General features: G+C 39.6%; 1 protein-coding gene across 1 annotated transcript; it reads right to left on the reverse strand.

Annotated features, from left to right (window-relative positions):
* Positions 1 to 330: 330 nt before the first annotated feature.
* LOC145467608 (gamma-aminobutyric acid receptor subunit beta-2-like) lies at positions 331 to 20,149 on the reverse strand. The gene is made up of 9 exons (XM_081451187.1): positions 19,135 to 20,149; positions 14,860 to 14,984; positions 14,002 to 14,072; positions 12,995 to 13,206; positions 10,117 to 10,199; positions 9,553 to 9,675; positions 5,891 to 6,291; positions 4,600 to 4,656; positions 331 to 4,353 (listed from the first exon to the last, which is right to left on the reverse strand). The coding sequence occupies exons 1-9, from the start codon at positions 19,224 to 19,226 to the stop codon at positions 4,087 to 4,089; spliced, it is 1,431 nt and encodes a 476-aa protein (XP_081307313.1). The 5' UTR covers positions 19,227 to 20,149; the 3' UTR covers positions 331 to 4,086.
* Between the last annotated feature and the right edge of the window lie 333 nt (positions 20,150 to 20,482).

The following is a 20,482-nucleotide window of genomic DNA, read 5'->3' on the forward strand; positions in this document are numbered from 1 at the left end:
GGTGAATTCTTCAGACGCTATAACAAACAAAAACTAAGCCCTTCGAGATAATTGTAGAAATTAATTGTAGTAAGCAATTTAGTGCAACGTTCTTGACGGTTCATTATTTAACCTACCCTAATTAAAACCTTGTGGACTGAAAATAATTCATCACTTAGTTTCTCATTTTGGAAAAAAAAAGTGCTTAACCAAAGTTTTATTAATCGCATTATACTTGGTTAAATAAGAAGTTTAAGTATTTAAGCTGTGGTTAATGGGCTCTCTGCTCCACATCAAAAGCATTTTATATTGAGTCGTTGCTATAGTCCTGCGAACTCACGGCTATTTTTTTTCTGTATGAAAACTCGTATAACTGCTCCCAGTGGTTTTCCACTCGGGCTTTCATGTGATCATGGCATTTTCTGCCCCACCTAAACTCCCTGCCAACGTCCCGTCATTTCTGACCCTACCGTCTCAGTTGTAAAATACTCGTCAAGCTAAGTTGTTCTCTGCCTCCCCCACTCTCTCTCTAAATTGGTAGCTTTGCCTTCTCCCCCGTCCCCCTTCTACACAATGTAAGCAGTTGTTGGAATATTTTTCTTACTGTTAGGTATTTACAGTTGCCTAGTCAATATAGGTCTGGTGGCAGGGAAGTTCATCCTTGGCTGGACTTCGCCCTAAAGTAAGGGCTATGGTCACCCGCGGCGATAGGTCCGGAACTCTCCAGGATGGTATCATCGTGTCATCCGACGCTTTGTCCTCCCAGAAGGGCACCCCCCTTTTCTGGTCCATCATATGTAACAACCTGACATAGGCTCCCCTGTAGACGTCCGGCTCTGTCTTCCTTGCGATCCAAGTTTTGTCACCACAATCAATATCTGTTTCTGTTTCTTTTTATATAGCCAGTACTAGGGGTGGGCGGGGATCAGAATGCCCCCTCTGGTCCCCTTACGTGTGGTCAAGTTGCTTAAGTATAGCTGCATGGATTCAAGCTTTGCCTTCTCCTTCCTTTGCAAGAGCAATGCACACGATACAACATTCAAAATTTAGTTTATTTTGTCCCAGCGTTATGACGCCCAAATTCAAATCAACTGAATTTTATGCAACAGCACTTTGGGCAAAAACGGGCATGTTGCACAAGGAAAACTGCCGCTGCATCATGTTCCCGCTTCATGTCCCCGTTTCATGTCCCCGTTTCATGTCCCGCTTCATGCCCCCGCATATGTCCCCTTGTGTATTGCAAGATTACGCACCATGGCCGTTGCCGTATCACTTCTTCATGTCCCTCCTTTGTCCCTCCTTCAAGTCCCCGCTTCATGTCCCGCTACTTGTCCCTGCTTCATGTCCCCGCATATGTCCCCTTGTGCGTTGCAAGATTACTCGCAATGGCCGTTGCCATATCCCCTCTGCATGTCCCTCTTTCATGGCCCCGTTTCATGCTCCGCTTCATCTTCCTCCTTCATGCCCCCGCATATGTCCCCTTGTGTGTTGCAAGATTACGCACCATGGCTGTTGTCATATCCCCGCTTTATGTCTGTCGTTCATTGCCCCGCTTCATGCCCTGCTTTATGTCCCTGCTTCATGTCCATGTGTTGCAAGATTATGCAACATAGCCGTTGCCATATCCCCTCTTTATGACCCCGCTTCATGTCCCGTTTCATGTGGCTGCTTCATCTCCCTGCTTAATGCCCCACCTTCATGTTGTCCCCGCTTCATGTCCCGCGTTATGTCCCTGCTTCATGCCCCCCCATCATGTCCATGTGTTGCAAGATTATGCAACATAGCCGTTGCCATATCCCCGTTTCATGTCCTTGCTTCAGGTCCCCGTTTCATGTTCCCACTTCATGTCCCCGCATCAGGTACCCCTGTGTGTTGCAAGATTACGCGCCTTGTCCGTGAATGATGTTCGAGTGCTTTTTAAAGAATGTGGACTTCACTGGTTATACCAGAACGAAGGAAATCACAGAATATATATACACTAAAGTAGTTTTGGTTTATTGAACTTAATGCTAACACTGAGCCTTTTTACATAGCATTAATTTCAGCTGATTTCATGCAAGATCTACTCTTTGATAGATATCTTTATTTTTATCCTATTTACAATGCTGTACAAGTGATCTGCCTTAGGCCTGCGGTGTCTTGAAGTATCTGAGAACCGAAAAAATGGTTCATGTTCTAACATTTTTCCTACCACAAAAGATGCTAGATAAAGAAAAATCCACCCCCTCCCCTCCCTTAGGGTTGCTTCAGAGTTGAAAGAAAAGTAAGGCAGAAGTAAAGGAAATGCATGCAAGCCCTCGATGCAAGCACTTTGGATTGTTTCAGAGTTAAAGGGGAAGTAAGGCAGAAGTAAAGGGATGCATGCAAGCATCGAGTCCACAAATGCACGTTTTGCCGGGTTTGCATGCATGTTGACTCAATTTCCTGCTATAATGCCAGAGTCAAGGAACGGACCGACTGAAAGGTCGATAGGTATCAAAGTTGGAAAACCTTTCTACATAGAAAACTAATCGTTGCACTTAAATTACATGTTTTACAATTACTGTCTAATTTCTCGCGCGCTGATTGGCTCATTTTTATCATCAATAAGAGTACAGACGGATAAGATTTTAATTTATGCAAGCGCTAGCTTTCAAGTTGAACTTTCAGCTGTCAAACTGTCAAGTGTTTTACCAATGAGATTTTATGGACTTTTTTAAGTAGCCAATCAAAAAGCGAGAAAAGCTATTGACAATGTTCGCGTCATTTTTAATAAAATTCACTTATCTTTGTTTACGGCAAATTTACGGCGTCTTTTCCCCTCATTTATTCCCGGCATTTAACCAGTTTGGCGTCTTGTTGTTGTAAAAAACAAATTGACGTCAGTTTTTTATACGTCTGTCCTCTCATTGATGATAAATTTCGTCATAACATTGTCAAAGATTACTGCGGAACCACTCGCCTGCGGCTCGTGGCTACACAGCCACTTTGACAAAGTTATGACGCAATTTATCATAAATAAGAGGACAGACGCATAAAAAAACTGACGTCAATTTGTTAATTTAACGTATCTTGGCTTGCGCAGGGCTCATTATTGTACCTTTTGCCTATGGCTGGCACACTGACGTCGTGGTAAACGCGTAACGCGAAGAGCCATGCAAAGGATCAGGTGACATGGCTAATCCGGCTTCTCCTTAGCTAAAAATAACACGTTATAATGAAAGCTGGCTAAAACACTCGAAATGAACCATGTCTTGGAGAAATTCTGGCATCTTGCGTAAAGGAGCTACGTCAAGGTTTGCGCATCTTGAAAAGCTTGGCCTAAATTTTTCAAATTCGTAGATCATAATCCGCGTCAATCTTCTCCATCCTTAACCGTCCTTGTTCCGTTTTTGTATATTATTATCTCTTTGCTGTTTTTCTATCTTAGTCAAGTACTATTTTCAGGTTTCCTTCAATTTAAAGGTCATTTTTTACGTGGTCAAAATACCGTGACTGAGCGCCTTCAAGTAAACAAAGTATCAGTAGGAGGATGTATCAGTAGGAGCGAGGTCCTACATCGAGCGAGGTGTTTACTGCAGCTGGTCAGTTACAGTGTCAAGAGGTCCAATGCCTCACTCGCATCCCTATTCCACTGAATTTGTTCATTATTATATTGTCCATATCGTTCATTTTATTTCCACCCGCCTAAGGCACCCTCTTCAATCCTACTTTCTGGTGGCTTCCCTTCTTGGCTTTTTACTGCCTGATAGGCTAATTCGAGCTTTTTCAGGTAACCACCAATCTGAGCTTTGGACTCCAGATTTGAGTGACTTTCAACCGAGTGTTTGGACATTATGTACGTTCGGATTGGGTACACGTCTACGCTGTATGCCCATAAGTATCCCCTGAGGACATCATTTTGCCCAGAAGAGGACGGGCGAAAGCTGAATTTTCGCAAACCGTAGCATCGACATGTCTGCTCCCGGAATAGGCTTTAAACATCAAGTCTCCTACCACTTCACTTAAACGACCACATCCCATCCACAGATGAACTTTTCAAGGAACGTTGTTAGAAGTAATGTCTTCCGAGGACCAGTTAATATAACTTATTCATATTACTAGAGAAACGCCCAGTAAAGCACATCTTCAGATGCCATATTTCCCAAAGAAGTATGCAATAAATGCTATATACGTGAGAGGAAAGAAAACACGAGAGGACATCTCTATGAAATAGCTGAGGTCGTTCTTCGCCAAAAAACTCTTGAAACTTGTGTAGTAGTTTTGGATCTTTGTTCTGCCTGATTCGAAACATCGAGGGCACTTTTTCTTCTCTTCGACGTCTCGTGTCTCTTTCCATGGGCTTATAGTTGTTTGAGTCTCAGAAAGAGGACTGTTCAGTTCTTCTGTGAAGGTCTGTAAAATGAACACGAAAATTAATCGTTAAGTTTCGATCAAATTAAAACACAAGAAAACGATAACGTGTCGAAAGTAGATTTGCTGCCATATGATAACATAGGAAATTGGATTACATATTAACTGGAGAAAATGTGTTAATTGTATATTTCTACATATTAGGGAAACGATGAATTTTGGATCGAAGATGTTAACTCAAGCTAATATGTAAATGTCAAGTATAACGTCACTAGGGTGATTTCGTACCTCAGTAACAGGATTGGTGTGTGAGCCGTTTTCTTGCACAGGTTCTAATTTGTGGGCCTGAATCGAATCAAATGAGAAACACGTTTTATTTAATTCCCCGCTAGGTTGTTAAACCGCATATTTATAATGAAATGGTTTATGGGCGAGAATTATATACTATAAAGTACACTACGCATGTGGAGGCAAAACTAAGGGTGCGTTTCTTTAAGAAAATCCAAGATTGGATTCTTAAATCCGAAAGAATCCGAAAACGGATTTTGCGTTTCTTTATTAAACCCGGTGTGGATTCTTCGTTTCCTTTGACGCACCATGATCGGAGAGATCTTGGATTGATCTGTTTAATAAAGAAACGCAAAATCCGTTTTCAGATTCTTTGGGATTTAAGAATCCAATCTAAGATTTTCTTAAAGAAAAGCTTCCTTAAATCAGAATGATACTAATCAGAATTAATCAGAATGTCAGTAACTCTGTAGTTATCTCAGGAGGTAGCCCCACCCCCTTTTTTATTTAAATAAGTTAAACACAAATACGGTATTTGCATTGAGACCGAATGGGGGAAATAAAGCTGTTTTTGTTCTTGGCTGTTGTTATTGAAGGCTGATGGAAATCCGTTTCAGGTCAAGGAATAATTTATCTCAAAAGTCTTACATTAGTCTAAATGCCTTACATCGTAACATCTTAGTTTTGTTTTCATGGAATACGAGTAAACGAAGCAAGCAGTGTGAGACCGCAGTGTCCTGTCTAGTGCAGTGCAGTGCAGGGCAGGGCAGGGCAAGGAAGTGTAGTGCCCACGCCTGTGCAGCGTGGGCCTGTTAAAGTGGGGACAAATCAAAAGGTTAGGAACAATGTTGTTCCCAGTGACAATCCCACAAGCAACTGCGAGATGAGAATCGTCCCGGTCAATGTGACAAACCCCGTCAAAATGTGAACCATTTTATAGCTGAATATATATAAAGTGAGATTCGGAACAACTTTGTTATTTATTTACATAACACACATTATTTAAAACTGAACTATTGGATAATGCAATTTGAGAGTTTTCATTGGCTTAGCAATCATAGTATATGACCAATTATACCATGCTCTATAAACATGGTAAGCGTACTCTTAATTTCTTGGGGCGTTTATTTTGCGGGAGTTTTTATAGAACAGTTATTCCACTCGCGCTCGTTAAATATGAGATGGTTATAGCCAACTCGGCGCCTGGTTGGCTATCTACCATCTCATATTCAACGCTCACTCTTGGAATAATTGTTGACTAATTGTTATCAGGTGAATATTTTTTTCTCACCTCCTCAAGAGAGACGACGCGCTTACGGAAGAACGTTCGTCCACCAGTGATGTTTTTGACCTCGCCATTTTCCACCTTGAAAATCCTCCTTTTGTAGTTATACACGATGACACTCTCCAACAATGCCATGAACGTAAAAGCAAACGAAACAATCAGGAACAGGTCAGCGGCCTTCACGTAGCTGACACGAGGCATAGAATCATTGGTGTACTGAAGAAGGAAGACTTCGGTAAGAAGAGTTGTGATACCCAGGGCACCTCGATCACCAATCTCGCTCCGATCCATCCAAAATGGCAGCCACGACACCACCGTGCAGAGGATGCAGGGAAAGAAGATACGGATGACGTAATGGCCGATCCTTCTTCTTACAAAGAAGGAGACGTCAAGATAATCAAACCAACCTGAAATATTAAGAATGTTATCAATACGTTAGAAATATGTTACTATATAAGAAGTCAAATTATTCTCGCATTTTGATCGGTTCTTAGTCATGATGTAGTGGAGGACAGACCTATAGATGACTTCATTAACAATTTTTTTTGTTGTTTTTTCATTATATGAAACAGATAGATTCCTTGTTGCCGTGAGTCTGTTCTGTTGTAGATCGCAGAAGACGTCAAAATGTGGTAAGAACATCAGTGACACACTCGCCTAACGGCTCTGAGCCACTTTTTCTGTTCTTACCACATTTTCACGTCGTTTGTGATCTGTAAGTGAACAGACGCACGGCAACATGGAACCCTCTCTGTTAAATGTACAATAGAGCCTCTTCGGAAGAATGTACTTAAAGTAATTTACGAGGATTGGCATTCCAAACTGTAAACTTTGCAAAATGCAGGCACCTCATCGTTGTTGACAGTGTTTATCTACGTTTTTCGATAGCAAGAGTAATGAGAAGATTTGCCAAGTAGTCGTAGTCCTAAAAACAGTGAGCCCCGCCTTACGGCCGCGTTATTACAGCCTCTTTATTCTGGCGAAGAGTCTATGATCCTGGTTTCTCGTTCTGGCCGAAACAAAAACTTATAGTCAGCCATTTCCATATTTAAAAACCCCTATAATAAGTTAGTACAGCCACCCCGTCGATGTTTAAAATATAGAAAACATGTACCGTGTTTCTATCCAGTTTTAGTATCACCCAACTAGTGGACTAATGTAAATCCTGCATTTTAATTGGCTACGCTACTAGAGGTCTATTAGTAATAGTCCTCGAGTAGCGAAATAGGCGCAATCGAGCGTGACGCTTTCTTTCGTTTTATTCCCAGATAAATATTTCTTCTACTTGCATTTGCTAACTTTATTATTGTATTTTCTGTCCGACTAGTTGGGTGATAATAAAACAATTAGACCCGTAACCCGCAAGGGCTACGGGCCTAATTGTTAATTAGTAGAATTCTACTAGTATACTAATGCAAATACTGTAATCTGATTGGCTGAGCTATTGAACACTATCAGCCATTGGTGTGCAGTGGCTGGAAGTCGTCTAGGAAATGGCGACGTTTTTTTTCGTTTTTCCAAAGTTTGAAGGAACATTTTGATGCGAATGGATAATTAAATTCCTGAGAAGTCAAAATGAAGGACATTTACAGTTTCTTGACATCTAAAATAGTTGAAATTATTGAAAAAACTGATGCGCGCGCGCACAAGTACAATTTTAAATGATAATTCAATCCGAGCGGCCTTTTTCAAGCGCAAAGCTTAGTAATACGTCAAGAATTAATTGGAAACCGTTATTTGAAGTAAATTTTAGTAAGAATTCTACTAAAACAATTAGATTATTCGCTCTCGATTTCTATGAGGTGATAGTTTATTCGGCCTTCGGCCTCATCAACTATCGCCTCATAGAAATCTCGAGCTCATAATGTAATTGTTAAATAGAAACACGAGTGGAAGTTTGGGAGAGCGAGAAGTGCAGCGGGAACACGAGCCGCAGGCGAGTGTTTCCACAGCTATTTCGAGTTCTCCCAAACTTTCACGAGTGTTTCTATAACTCGATAGAAACATGGATAGAGGACAGATACACGATTGACGTCATTTCAAAGTTTTTCCCCCTGTGATTTAAAATGGCGGAAAGTTTTGAGAATTTAGATAATATTTTACATGACTGGGCAAAAGATAAGGTACAAGAAAGTCTTGTCCAGGCATTGAACAGCTACTAGAAGGATAGTCTAGCAGGAAGAAGAAAGATAAAGCCGTTTCTGTTTTAGAAAATGACTCAGAAAAAATACTCGAGCTGTCTCAGTCGGCAGTCGAGCGAGACTAAACCAAACACAAATTAAAAATTAGTCTTGGTAAGCCGAGAACCATTGCTTTATCTCGAATTTAACAAACCCAATAAAATGTTTACGAGATTAATTTATTTAAAACATTGAACTTTTCTCAGTCTCAAAATAATTGTTGACACAGTGATTGTCAGTAATAAAACATCAAAACCACTTCTTAAAATCAGTTAAAATAATCACATAACCTTGCTTTCCGATGCGAATGTTCCAGTCCGTTTCAGGGCACAGCAGCGAGCAAAGTATAGCTCACTACAGCTCACGGCCAACTGTATCGCAGCTAGAAGGTGTCTCCGACACTATTTCAAACTGATTTGAGAATCACCAACCACAGAGGACACAAATTTCCACCATCACTAAACCCTCCTTTCATTCAAAACTCGAATCGAATGGCCTCCAGGTTGACCGCAGCCGCAATTTTTCCGAGCGTAGTTTTTGAACTCCTGCAATATTCGAGGCAACATCCAAGCTTTTCGGCTCACAGGGCTGCTCTGATGACAAAAACTGACTTGACTTATCCAGCATTTTCTTTAAGATTTGTAGATTTCGCAGTTCAATTCTCCTTTCGCTGTAAGTTTTCATTCCACGAGAAGCGACGCTGGAGTCAAGTTTGACAGTGGCGTGATTTTCCTGGACCAATCACAATTCTTTGCTACGAATAGCAACCAATGAGATTGCTTCAATTTGTATAGACAATAGATTACGTCAAATGGCTTTTTTCGTGAGAGAGGTCGAGTCAAAGATTTTGTGAAACCGTTATGTTGAGAGACGGACTGAGGCATGCAACAAAGAAACGAACAGGGTCCTTGTACAATTTGCCGGTAGCCAGTGAGTACCCCCCCCCCTCCCCCTGGTGTAGAGAGGCAGCGTGAGAATGAAGGCTCCTGGCCTTAAGGGCAACACCTTGACCCTGACAACGCTCAAACCCAGAGCTCTCGATCCAGAGTCTGCAATCTATATGCTAGTACATTTGCTAACTTTTAGTTGAAACTAAGGGCCTGTTTACAAGGAGAGAGGGTTACCCTAGCAGGCGGGTTACCCTGCCACTCACACATTTCTTCTGTTTTTCTTCATTGTGTTTACAAGGCAGTTAGGGTTACCCGGTTAGAGGAGTTACCCTATCTGCGTGCTAGAGTTACCCTGGCAGGCGGGTTAACTTTTCCCCTTGCAAACACTACCCGCCTACCCAGGTTAACTTTCTAATATTTTCCAGAACCTTTGAGTGTAACCACGTATTAAGTTGCCCCGGGTTGTAGGGTTACCTTACCTGTAAAATTTTGCTTATAAACCCGGGCTATCTTTTGCCCTCCCGCTAGGGTTAACCCGCTTGCTAGGGTAACCCTCCCTCCTTGTAAATAGGCCCTAAAAAACTGCAATAATACTGACCTATCATGTATTTAACTTTGTCGCTGCTTAGCGTTTGATTCATGATATAGAATTCAGCCATGTCCTTGCTGTATAGCGATACATCGATCCACTTGTATCTAATCTGTGTGATGTCGAAACCGTCTGCAAATGTCACACATATATTTAAGTCATATATCAAACACGACAGATAGTGTTTGACCACATTTCCAAACACCGAGAAGAGAGTTGAAAGTACGACGCGCAGCGGAGTATTTTTAAACGAACTTCGAGGTGTTTGGAAATGTGGTCAAATGCTGTCTTGAGTGTTTTATATATCTTCTCAATCGAAACTAAAACTAAGGAGAAAACGGAGAAGTAAAATCGTAAAAATCTATGCTAATTAAGATCAGATATCCAAACACCGTCACGGTCATGACTTCCTTTTTCTAAACTTGATGAATTATTCATGAGTTTGCGAAGTCATATACCTGAACTGAGTGACGAATGCAGTTATCCATGCAAATCTTCGCACAATCAAATTGTATCCTGGCATAAGGTTTGATTATTTTACCATAAACCAAAAAAGTATTTTTTGTTACTCACAGCTTAGAACTCTGAAAAAGAACAGTTGAATATCCATGGGGTAGTTTCTAAAATCCATCAGGTTCATGGCATTCACGGTAACCCTGAGAAACAAATAGAACTACAATGTCAGCAGGAAATCATAATGAGGTTCACTGATGTAACGTTTCTTTTAAACCGGCTAGGACGGGATATTGACGGGCGAGCACTTATCTCGTTATCTAGTAACATGGAGTGACTAGGAGTATCTCTTATCCTTTAGGAACATGAAATGGAAGACTATCCCTTGTAGACGTCGCCCTGTAAATTGTGGTCGTTAACTTGTGCGGATTTCATTTAGAATAGTACAGGTGGAAAAATGGTTCGTCAAAAAATTGGTTCATGCAGCCAATTTTGATCACGATTTACAACGAATGGTATCAAATGACAGCGACTGCACGCCTCAAATAACAGGATCTATCATGAGTCCAAACAAGAATGCACTAACGATGGCGAGTATAGCGGCAGACTAACGATCATATGGACAAACTTTAAGACACTCGACGCGGTCTTGTTGTAGAAGAAGTCCTTAAGGACGTTCGCGCGAAAATTTTCCAGTCAATAGATTTTTTTAAAATATTTTTACTGCAGTCAGACAATGAGTTACTTGTGCCAGAAATGCAAAAAAACTGGGGGTCTCGTTTCAGAGAGAAAGTGCACGGTGGAAAACTACCATGATTTTGAAAAATTGGCGCGTGTAATTCAGCATGGCCCGAACAGGGGTTTATAGTTAAAAATATCGAAGGTGAGTCAACGGAAGCAAACGATCTTAGTCATATTTTGTAGAAGTAGGTCTGTTGCATAAATAGCTCCAAATGTTGCCAACGTTTTCACAAAACTCAACACTTCAAGAGGCATTGAAACCGCCGCACAGATAAACGAAGAGCTAAAAATAACGGAATTCGATAGTGCATGTTGCAAAAAATTCAAACTTGTAATCGATAGATTTTCTTCATTTTTTCGCTAAACGTAGAAAATCGGTAGAGAAACTGATCCATCAAAAGAAAAATAGGGGTCACCGAACGTCCAAGATCGTTAAATCCAGGCAAAGCTATAGCAATGGCTAGCTGCCCTATCATTGTTACCTAGCGCGCGCATCGATGCATGACGTGGCTTGTGAATTTGCGTGCTCAGTAAGGATGCGCAGAAACAACAGCGTTACAAAACACGCCACAAACACGCATATCCACTAACTAAATCTATAGACCTTAACACTGTTTTGGAAGCCATCTTAGCGAGTACGCAAAACGTGTCAGAAATCAGTGTCTGCATGGGAATCTGATGGCAAATAATTTTTTAATAAGTTGCATTGGGAACGATTTATGAATAACAGAGTTAAGATACTAGTCAAAGGATTGCATTAACCAAATTTAAAGGATGTAGCTGTGCTGTATATATTCTGATGCGTTCCGCCTACCTCCCCTAAAACACCTCCCCCTTAACATCCAACATCCATGAGTTTTCATTTGGCGCTTACTGGTGACTTATCTGTTACCTATTTACTTTATATCTAGGTATTTAGTGATTAAGTGATTTATTCCGCTTAGTAGTTATTTATTGTTTTTTTTATTCTCTTATTTTGTCTCCTTACGCCCCCCCCCCCCTCCCCCCCAACGTTATACTGCAAACCAACTTCTTTAGTTCACTCTTTTTCTGTTTAATTTCACTCAGCTCGATTAGCTAATTTTCTTTTTATCCAATCATGAAGTTTCACGTAGGGGCCAAACAACCCCCCTGATGTTTCATGAAGGCTTTATTTGCTTGGTTAATATATTTCTGAACCAAGTTTGGCAGATGAGCTTTCTTTGTTCTCCAGTTTATTTTAATTTAGAAGTTGTGACAAAATGTCAGATTATGACGTCATAATTGATGACGTCACCAAAACGTGCTATAATTTTTTGTAAAATCTGATGTAAAAATTATGTCATTGGAAAGGCCTTGACTTGAGGAGTAAAATGCCGGAAACCGTTTTTTGCTATGATGATTATTTTTCGAGATATGGTAAATTAAATTTTTTTCTGCGGTCCCCCCCCCCGGAATTTGCCTAACCATACTGTCCTTCTTAAGTCAGTCTCTCTGGTTTATTTTTTTCAGTTTTTTTCTAGGAAGGCTAATAACCTAGAAAAATAGAAAGCTTGATGTCAAAAATCGTATGGTTTTAGAAATTTGATTTTCGGCTTTGTTAGGATGGTATTAACAGTAAAAAAACGGGTGACGTCACAGGTTATGACGTAACAAAACTCATTTTAACGCAATAACACTAGAGGGATAATTTTTTACTCCGAATTTCTTCTTTATTTTTGCTTTAGTCATCGATCTGGCACATCACATGTGCAACATAGCTGCATTTGCTGGAACAAAATTACGGCTCCAATTTGGGGATTTTTCTCAAGAGGAGGACCCCATATTTTGCAGGGTTATTTTTCATATTTAAAAATGCTATATTTCATTTAATTTTTGTGATATGGACAAAATTTTTTCAGGTTTTAACTCCTCTTGAAGTGCTCTTTCGAACACATTGTAAAAAATATGCATATTAAAAACTTCAAAAGTGGCAAAAAACATGACGTCATCACTGTGACGTCACAACTTTGACATTTACTGACATTTTTCACATAAATATAATTGGCAATAGGTCTCCTGCTTATCTGCCAAGTTTGGGGTAGAAAGAGTCAATACTTTTTAAGTAATGCGAAATAATGTGAAGTACCCAAGAACTGAAGAAACATTTGGGGGTGGTTTGGCCCCTACGTGTTTTTTTTCATTTTGGTAATAAAGTGTGTTGTTGTTGTTGTTGTTGTTATTGTTGTTGTGAAAGGGTCCGATCCATGCAAAATGACGAATCATAGCTCAACATTACCTGACTGAGTAAAACACATTTCCGTCTCCAAACACAATCACCGTTTTGGTGTCATCGTGGATGGTCGTTTTCTTCGCATTTTCAATATACGTATCAGGAAACCATAACTTGTCGAGGACATCTCCTTGAAGAATCAAAGTCCAGTTCTTGTCACCGTAACTCAGTCTTGGATCCTTCCAGAACTGGCGCATATAGATGTCTCCCTTAAATTCCTGTTTTAAAACATAAAATGCTCCCGTAAAATCGCTGTCACCTTAATAATGGTTTTACTATCACGTTACCATTTCCAAAGAACTTTAGTTCCAAGTAAGTGAAAATTACGGCCAGGTCCAAGAAAATTCTAAGTCACGTATTCGCTTTTACTGACTGGAATCTGGCTACAGAATAGCGAAGTCTCGATGGGGGTGGTAATATCGCAGCTACCGGTGAAATTTTGTACATCTCGGGTCTCGGCTATTAGATCTCAGTAAAAACGAGTCATTTTTCACCTGACAGTTAGTGCATCGCCCTACAATTTGGAGGAGGAATCAGCTGGTCGTTTAAGTGCATGAGGTGGCCGACGGTGAACGGTTCAAGGGTACTGAACTCCAGAATAGACGATTGTGAGCTTAACAAATCGATGAATGAGCAGGGTCATTAGTTTCTTCGAGAAACTGTTAGGCTACGTCAACGGGCGGGAGAAGAATTTGGAATTGAAGTTGATAAAGGCAAATAGACCGCCGCAGGGATAGTCTCCCACGAAGAAGCTCTTAGGAGTTTGCGAAGCTGAGGGATCGAGAAAAGTGGAAACGAATAGCTAGCGTTCGAGACGTTGGCGTCACAAATTCGCCACGGCGATCCAGTAACTAATCAACTTCAAGTAGATAACTGGATTAAGCTAAGTAATTGCCAGTCAAATGTGGATACTGCATACGAACCTACATTTGCCAAATGCCAATAATGTTTGCTAGTTATCTTAAGATGAGCAAGTATTAGCGCGTGAAGCTGAATCAATGAAAATTGATTACCATGTTTTCTTCCACGACATGACTTATGGAGAGGAAACCTAGCGAGACATATATGCGAACAGGATCTCCACCTATAAATAACAATAGAAAAGTTTCAATTACCAATTTTATGGCTTCTAAATTAATGATAATTTTTTTACATATTCAAAGACTGGAGATCAAGACGTCAAACCGTGGATAAATTTTACCGGATCTATTGCAGACCCAGTGGAAGAAAACTGTGGATCATGTGACATATGCTTCACTTAGAGCCAAGGGACTATATATATTGCAAACCTGGAGTGGCAGTATAGGAAGGTAAAGGGTTAAAAGGTAAAGTCTTTATAAGAGCCAAGTAGCTCATCAGTCCGGAGCCTATCTCCGGTCTCTATGGCATAAAGCGACTAGGAGTATTTCTACTCCCGCCTGGATGGGATGCTAGTCCATCGCAGGGTTACCCCCAGCATTAAATTCGCCGGAACCCATTTATACACCTGGGTGGAGAAAGGCATGGTGGGAGCAAAGTGTTTTGACAAATAACACAACCAAGGCTCAAAATCAGACCGCTCGTTCCAAGCCGAGCGCATTACCTCGAGGCCTCCACTAGGTCGCCGGTTGGAATGCTCGAGAGAATTAAAGGAGTTACTTCATGGTAAAGTGGGTAGATTTTTTGATGTACAACGTTGTCTTCAAATAAAAGTTTTATCAAGGGTAAAAAAATAGCTCTTGAGAGGACTGGTCATAATGAAACAAAAACGAACAACTCTGAAATTCGAGCTTAAATAAAGTTTATGTATGTGTATGTATGTATGTTCTTATTGTGATCGACTTTACAAATGCCAAACTTGAAAAATTAGGCCACATTTTAGAAGGTCTTACCTCCATATAGAGGTCTGAGTCGTTTGTCGTAGTTTAAAAACATGTTATCCAGTATGGCTGTTGCATTTGGCGGTTCGTTCAGAGGAGGCAACGTCCCTCCTGTTATATCAACCTCTCCAGCATTGCTAATCAAGATAAAAAAATCGTTGTCAGTTTCTCGGTTTGACAATTCGATGAACAACGACATCAAAGGTGGGCACAAACGAGGGGACTACTCACTGCGACAAGTCGCGGGGACAAGTCCCATCGTGTGAACTGGCCATTTTTGCTTAAAAATCTAGTCGCAGGGACCAAAGTTTGGTCCCTGCGACGAGTCCCACGAATTCAAACCAGTTTGAATTTTTGGGACAGGTCCCTGCGACTTGTTTCTCAGAATGCTACGCGTGAACTGTTCGTGGGACAAGTCCCTGCGACCAGTCCCTTCGTGTAAACTCTTCCGGGGGCTAGTTGCAGGGACTAGTCGCAGGGACGAGTCCCCTCGTGTCTGCTGACCTTCAAGTGAAAATTTCTTAAAAGACACCAACCAATCCCCACACTAAAATAGGTGTCAAAATGTATAAATCCTACTTTTAGCCCAGTTATTTCCAAATCCCAATGGCATTCCTTTTTTTTTTTTTTTTTTGTAATTCCTATTCCCAGTGACACATCCCAATTAGCCGTGTTCTAAATGAGCAAGATACTGAATATGAATATTTAAAATCGATTAATTTGAAAACCTGAGCCTAGTACCTAAAAGAGCATCTAAAAGGCAATAAAGGTGTCCCACACCATACAAACACTCTTAAATCAGAAATTTTCAAAAGTGTACTGCATCTTCGTGTTTGAACCAAAAACAATGACTTCTAGACGCTCCGATTTTCAAAGTAATTGATTTTAAATATTCATACCCGGTCCCTTGCTCGTTTAGAAGTTGGCTAATTTTTTCCACTAAAAAAAATATAGGCAAATTCCAGTTCCCATTTTACCCTATCACACCCCTCCTAAAAAGCGATAGTTTTTGTAACTCCAATAAATGCAAGTGTTGAAGAGGATCGAAAGAGAAAATTCTGTCAGTATGCGTAGGATTTGTAAAGATCTGATCAGCCAAGAATAGAAATTGAATAATAGTTAAGGAGGTTGGCAACAGTTTCCAGCGCTTTTCTAACAGCTATACTTTGAAGGATGAATACTACCACTGTCTAACAAGTGATGCTACAATAATGGTATCACACAAATGCCTAATCATTGGTAAACAATTTTCTAAAAGTTAAGATGGCTCTGAACCATCCCCACATAATTTTTTTAAACTTTGCAAAACGCTTCATCTCATAATGCTTATGACACTCGATTATAAAACGTTGGGGTCACCGAGCTCGTTTTTGAGTTGTAGGCATTTAAACGGCTTAAATTAAGACTTTTTTTAGCAGGTCATACTATTGCTAAGGTAACCTATTGTGCCAAGACATTGACACCAACATGTTACCCAATGACTAGGCAGTTTTTTTATACCATGATTGTAGCATCAACCGATATGAAGTGCATATGATAATCCATCAAAATCTAATTAATTTCTTGTGCTGGAAACTGTTTTGAGTCACCTTCAGCTAGGCTGATATTGCGTAGAATACTTAACGCGACAACGATATGGCAGATTCCAAACTGAAAGCCAAGATGCAACTGTGGACAGCTGTTTTGGGTCTCATAATTCGTTCTCTCTATATCACATGCTTCAACTGAATGTTCCTTGGCGCGTTTTCACAGCCTTTCCACAACTTTATTCGAATGAGTCACGCGTGGGTTGCAAGGCAGATTGGTTAGATATAATGCAGTCTTTCTTACTTTTATTTCATTTCAAGGTTTTTATTTCTTCTTTTACTGAATTTTAAAGCAATGTTTGAATTTTTTTAGTCATACTACGGCGATACATCTCAGTTTCGAAGACAAAATGTGTGAAGTTGACCAAAATGAGCATTAAAAAACATAATTAAGAAAATGTAGATTGTATTTTGCAAATTAAACCGTTTATGTATACCAAGAATACAATTCGTTATACTGACTTGGGCTCTTCCTTCCGGTTGACAACGTTTCTTGAAAATAGCTCCTTACATAATTATACGCCTTTTCGTTTACCCCGAAACAATATGGCCAAATAAACCTTGAACGATTGCATCGCAGTATCCATTCTGATTGTAAACTTTAATGTGAGACATTCATGGTAAACTGAACCAAAATTAAAAAATTTATTTATTTACCCCCCGAACAGAACCTAGATTAGTCTGAGGCTTTGGCGAGCATTAATATTTTAAAAGTGTTAATAGGAGTATCTCGCCACCTGGTAAAGTTTCAATAGAACACGTCTAGATTTCGTCTACTGAAAATATTGCAAGGGTTAACCGCTGTTCCTGAAATGTAAATATTTTACGTCTGACTGAAAGTGCAAGATTGCTCTGGAACTTCTTTCAAGAGGTTTCTAACTACATGGGGTCTTTAAAGAGATCCATGTTTATAGCCACATCAGACTAAATTTGAAGATTTGGTCGACAATGTGCGTCAAGATGAGTCCAGTAGTGGGAAATAACCACATAATTTTGACAAGTAATAATTGCCGCAAATTACTGCTAATCTTAAGTTGATTCTATTCGATGTCGCCTTTGGCTTTGAGTTATTGTAACGTATATCGAGCTGTACGTTTTTGCTATATCTCCTGGAAGAGCATGTTGTTATTGGTAACGCAGCTAAACTTGTAAACAAGGGGTATTCAAGGCGAAAGTCACCTTCCTTTTTCGACGGGTCTTGACTGAACAAGTAAGGCAACAAGGAGGAAACTGAAATTGTGAAATCAGTGTTTTGAGCGTCTAAATTCAGTGTTTTTGTACACAATTTGCTGTTCGGTACCTTCATCAACAACTAATTAAGTTCATGGAAATATTCTACACTTCCAACTGAGTTGGGTAATTAAGCCAAATATTTGCTTATTTTATTTGGATTCAGCGTGCAAGTGAGAAAAAATCGTTTTTCCCTTTAGTTTAAGAAGGCGATTTTAGTTACATACAATGAAGAGGAGCTCTAAGTAGGAAATCCTATTGCTTACTGTCGCAATACTTTTCTATAAATGTTCATCCTGAAAATTTGGTGGTAGAAAGATTCTCGCAACTTTTCATTACACCGGCCTGTTAGCTTGACAATTAAAAGTTTTGATATTGTAAAAGGATACTCACAGAAGGTGAAGCTGGTGATTGGAAGAGTTAAAGCAACATTTAACTTTACGTTTGAATTGATCACTTGGACGCTGTATGCCAGTGATAAATTCGAAACGACTTTTAAACCTTTGAAAATATATATAACTGCAAACTTGATTAATTTTGTACGGAGACAGTTTCGGTTGCCTAGCCAGAAGAGAAAATTTTGAAAAAGTAAACTGCCAATGATGTGTCAGCGAAATGACGGGGAGAAACTGTTTGAGACATTTATCAACGAGAATTATCATATTCAGCTCTTGCCAGCTGCAATTTTTCTTTCAGCGAATAAGGAGAAAGGGTTTGCATTGCCTGTAGGTACGGAAAATTTATCTTAATCATCGGCTTGTTCTTTTGCTAAGATTATATCATCGCCAAAGTCGGTTTCCGAATGGACATTTTACGTCAATCTGTCCTTGCATGGACACTCTAAAGTTATCAGAGTTCCCTTCCCACTTTCTTACCACTTGGATTGCGTGATGCCTTATAAAATTAATCTCTATTTTGTGAAACTTTTAAAAGGGACTTGCAGGCGCAGGAAAAAGTCACAATTTTTTAAGTCATCTCTTTGTTCTTAAGTTAAACCTCTACCAAAACCATCCTTTCTCTCGAATTTCCTTTGTTAATTGTATTTTAACCACTACCCAAGACTAGTAAACATTTCAAGGGTAGTTGTTTAGAAGACTTATAATATTTCGGATCTGATATTTCAGTGTTAGTTCAATTTCATCGCCACTGTAAGGTGTGCGAAACGAATTACGTAGCAGCTACATCGTTGAAGGTTCAGAAGTTCTCACGGGAATTCTAACTTGAAAATAAGGCAGATGTTCCAGTATACAGACCCAGTCTAATACCAACTCTACATTTGTCCAATTTTTACTGACTAAAAGAAAAATAAGTCGCTTTGAAACTTTTAATAACACAGTTAAAATCTTAATTTTACCTGATTTCTATTTGGTAAAAGCCTGAGGAGTTGGGAGCTTAGACCTGGAAACATTCAGTTCGTGTTGAAGGATTTGTTTTGGTTATGCATGGCGGTTAGCTTGGTTCGGTCTCTTACCTATTGGAATCATCAGTTTCCGAGGCCGTGACAACACCAGCCAAGATACCCACGCAAACCAGTTGAACTCCAAACTTCTTTAAGATAGACATCCCTTCGTTAAGTGTTTAAACAAACCTCCAGTCAGATAAGTTGAAGAAGTAGTTTTATCTTGCTCGGTCGTAATGATAAAACCGCCGAGTTAAATGGTTGAGTTCATAAATAATGCAGAGATGTTTTACGCCACTTAGGATTTATTTTTTGCTGAAGCATCATAAATTATTCTGCCACCGTTTTTTGAAAAGGCGAGCGCTATTTGAGTCATAAATGAACACTAATGCCTCCCGCAAACGTATTTCTCGGTAAAATTGCGTTTTTGAGGTGAGTAATTAGTGTATACTACGTTACGGCTTTAATTAAAGAAAACTTTCGTTCCTAAGCAATATTATCAGTATAAGTTTTTATCTTATAATGTTTTAATGAATATGGACACCGGGCAATAATCTCCATATCTCCCAACCCGCTTGTGCTAGAAAAACCACAGACGAAACGGTTTTGCATTTTTGTTAGCTATTAAGTGAAAAATACGAGAAACAAATCAGGAAACAAACTGATAATAAAAAAATAAAAAAAAATAGCATGGCATATTAAATACAGTATAAGTGAGAGCGTTGTAACACTCAAAAATTAGTATGCGACTTCCGTAACAATATAATTAAGTGTCGTTTGAAAAATGATAACGTGTTGGGAGTAAGTAGTCAGAATTAAATTGTGCGGTTGTTTTACCGAGTTTATAAAAACGGGAATACGACACTCAATGTAAGCTGCTACTTCAGGTCCACATGGAACAGAACTTTACATCGATATAATGATTAAAACGGCAAGGCACTATTATGAGTAGCACACAAATAAATCATTACGCACGGAAAATTAAAATTGCATGGCTAGAATAAGAACTTTTTCATTTGCGGAAAACCGTGATGTGAATTGAATTGCGTGGTCTTCGCCAAATTATTGGAAAAAACACCGGCTTTGGCTTGTTGTTTACTTTAGGTTTATTTTCTTTATGATATCGTGCGAATAACTTCGTAACTGAACCGAGTTGTTAACCGTGGGAGTCGTTAACCACACATCCCACGACAAATATAATGGCTGGTTAATAAACATATGTTTCTTTCAGAACGGGTTCCGATCTTCAGTAGATCTTATTAGCTTCAATGTTTATCGATTTAATCGAAAACATACGATGGTTTAGGAGTTGTTTCTTAAAATTGTGATCATTGTTATGTGTGTATGCAAGATAAAATACAAATAAGCAACTTTCTTAAGAGAACGTCACGTGATGAGTGCAAATTATGCAACACTAACG

The sequence above is a fragment of the Orbicella franksi genome, chromosome 14 (assembly GCF_964199315.1).
Source record: "Orbicella franksi chromosome 14, jaOrbFran1.1, whole genome shotgun sequence".
Classification (NCBI taxonomy): domain Eukaryota; kingdom Metazoa; phylum Cnidaria; class Anthozoa; order Scleractinia; family Merulinidae; genus Orbicella; species Orbicella franksi.

Excerpts from the sequence above, each read along its gene's own strand:
- LOC145467608 (XM_081451187.1), bottom strand. The coding sequence starts at position 19,226 with ATGTCTATCTTAAAGAAGTTTGGAGTTCAACTGGTTTGCGTGGGTATC. Across the intron at positions 14,073-14,859 it reads ACTCAGACCTCTATATGGAG|GTGGAGATCCTGTTCGCATA; the intron begins GTAAGACCTTCT and ends TGTTATTTATAG. Across the intron at positions 4,354-4,599 it reads ACACCAATCCTGTTACTGAG|ACCTTCACAGAAGAACTGAA; the intron begins GTACGAAATCAC and ends TTCATTTTACAG.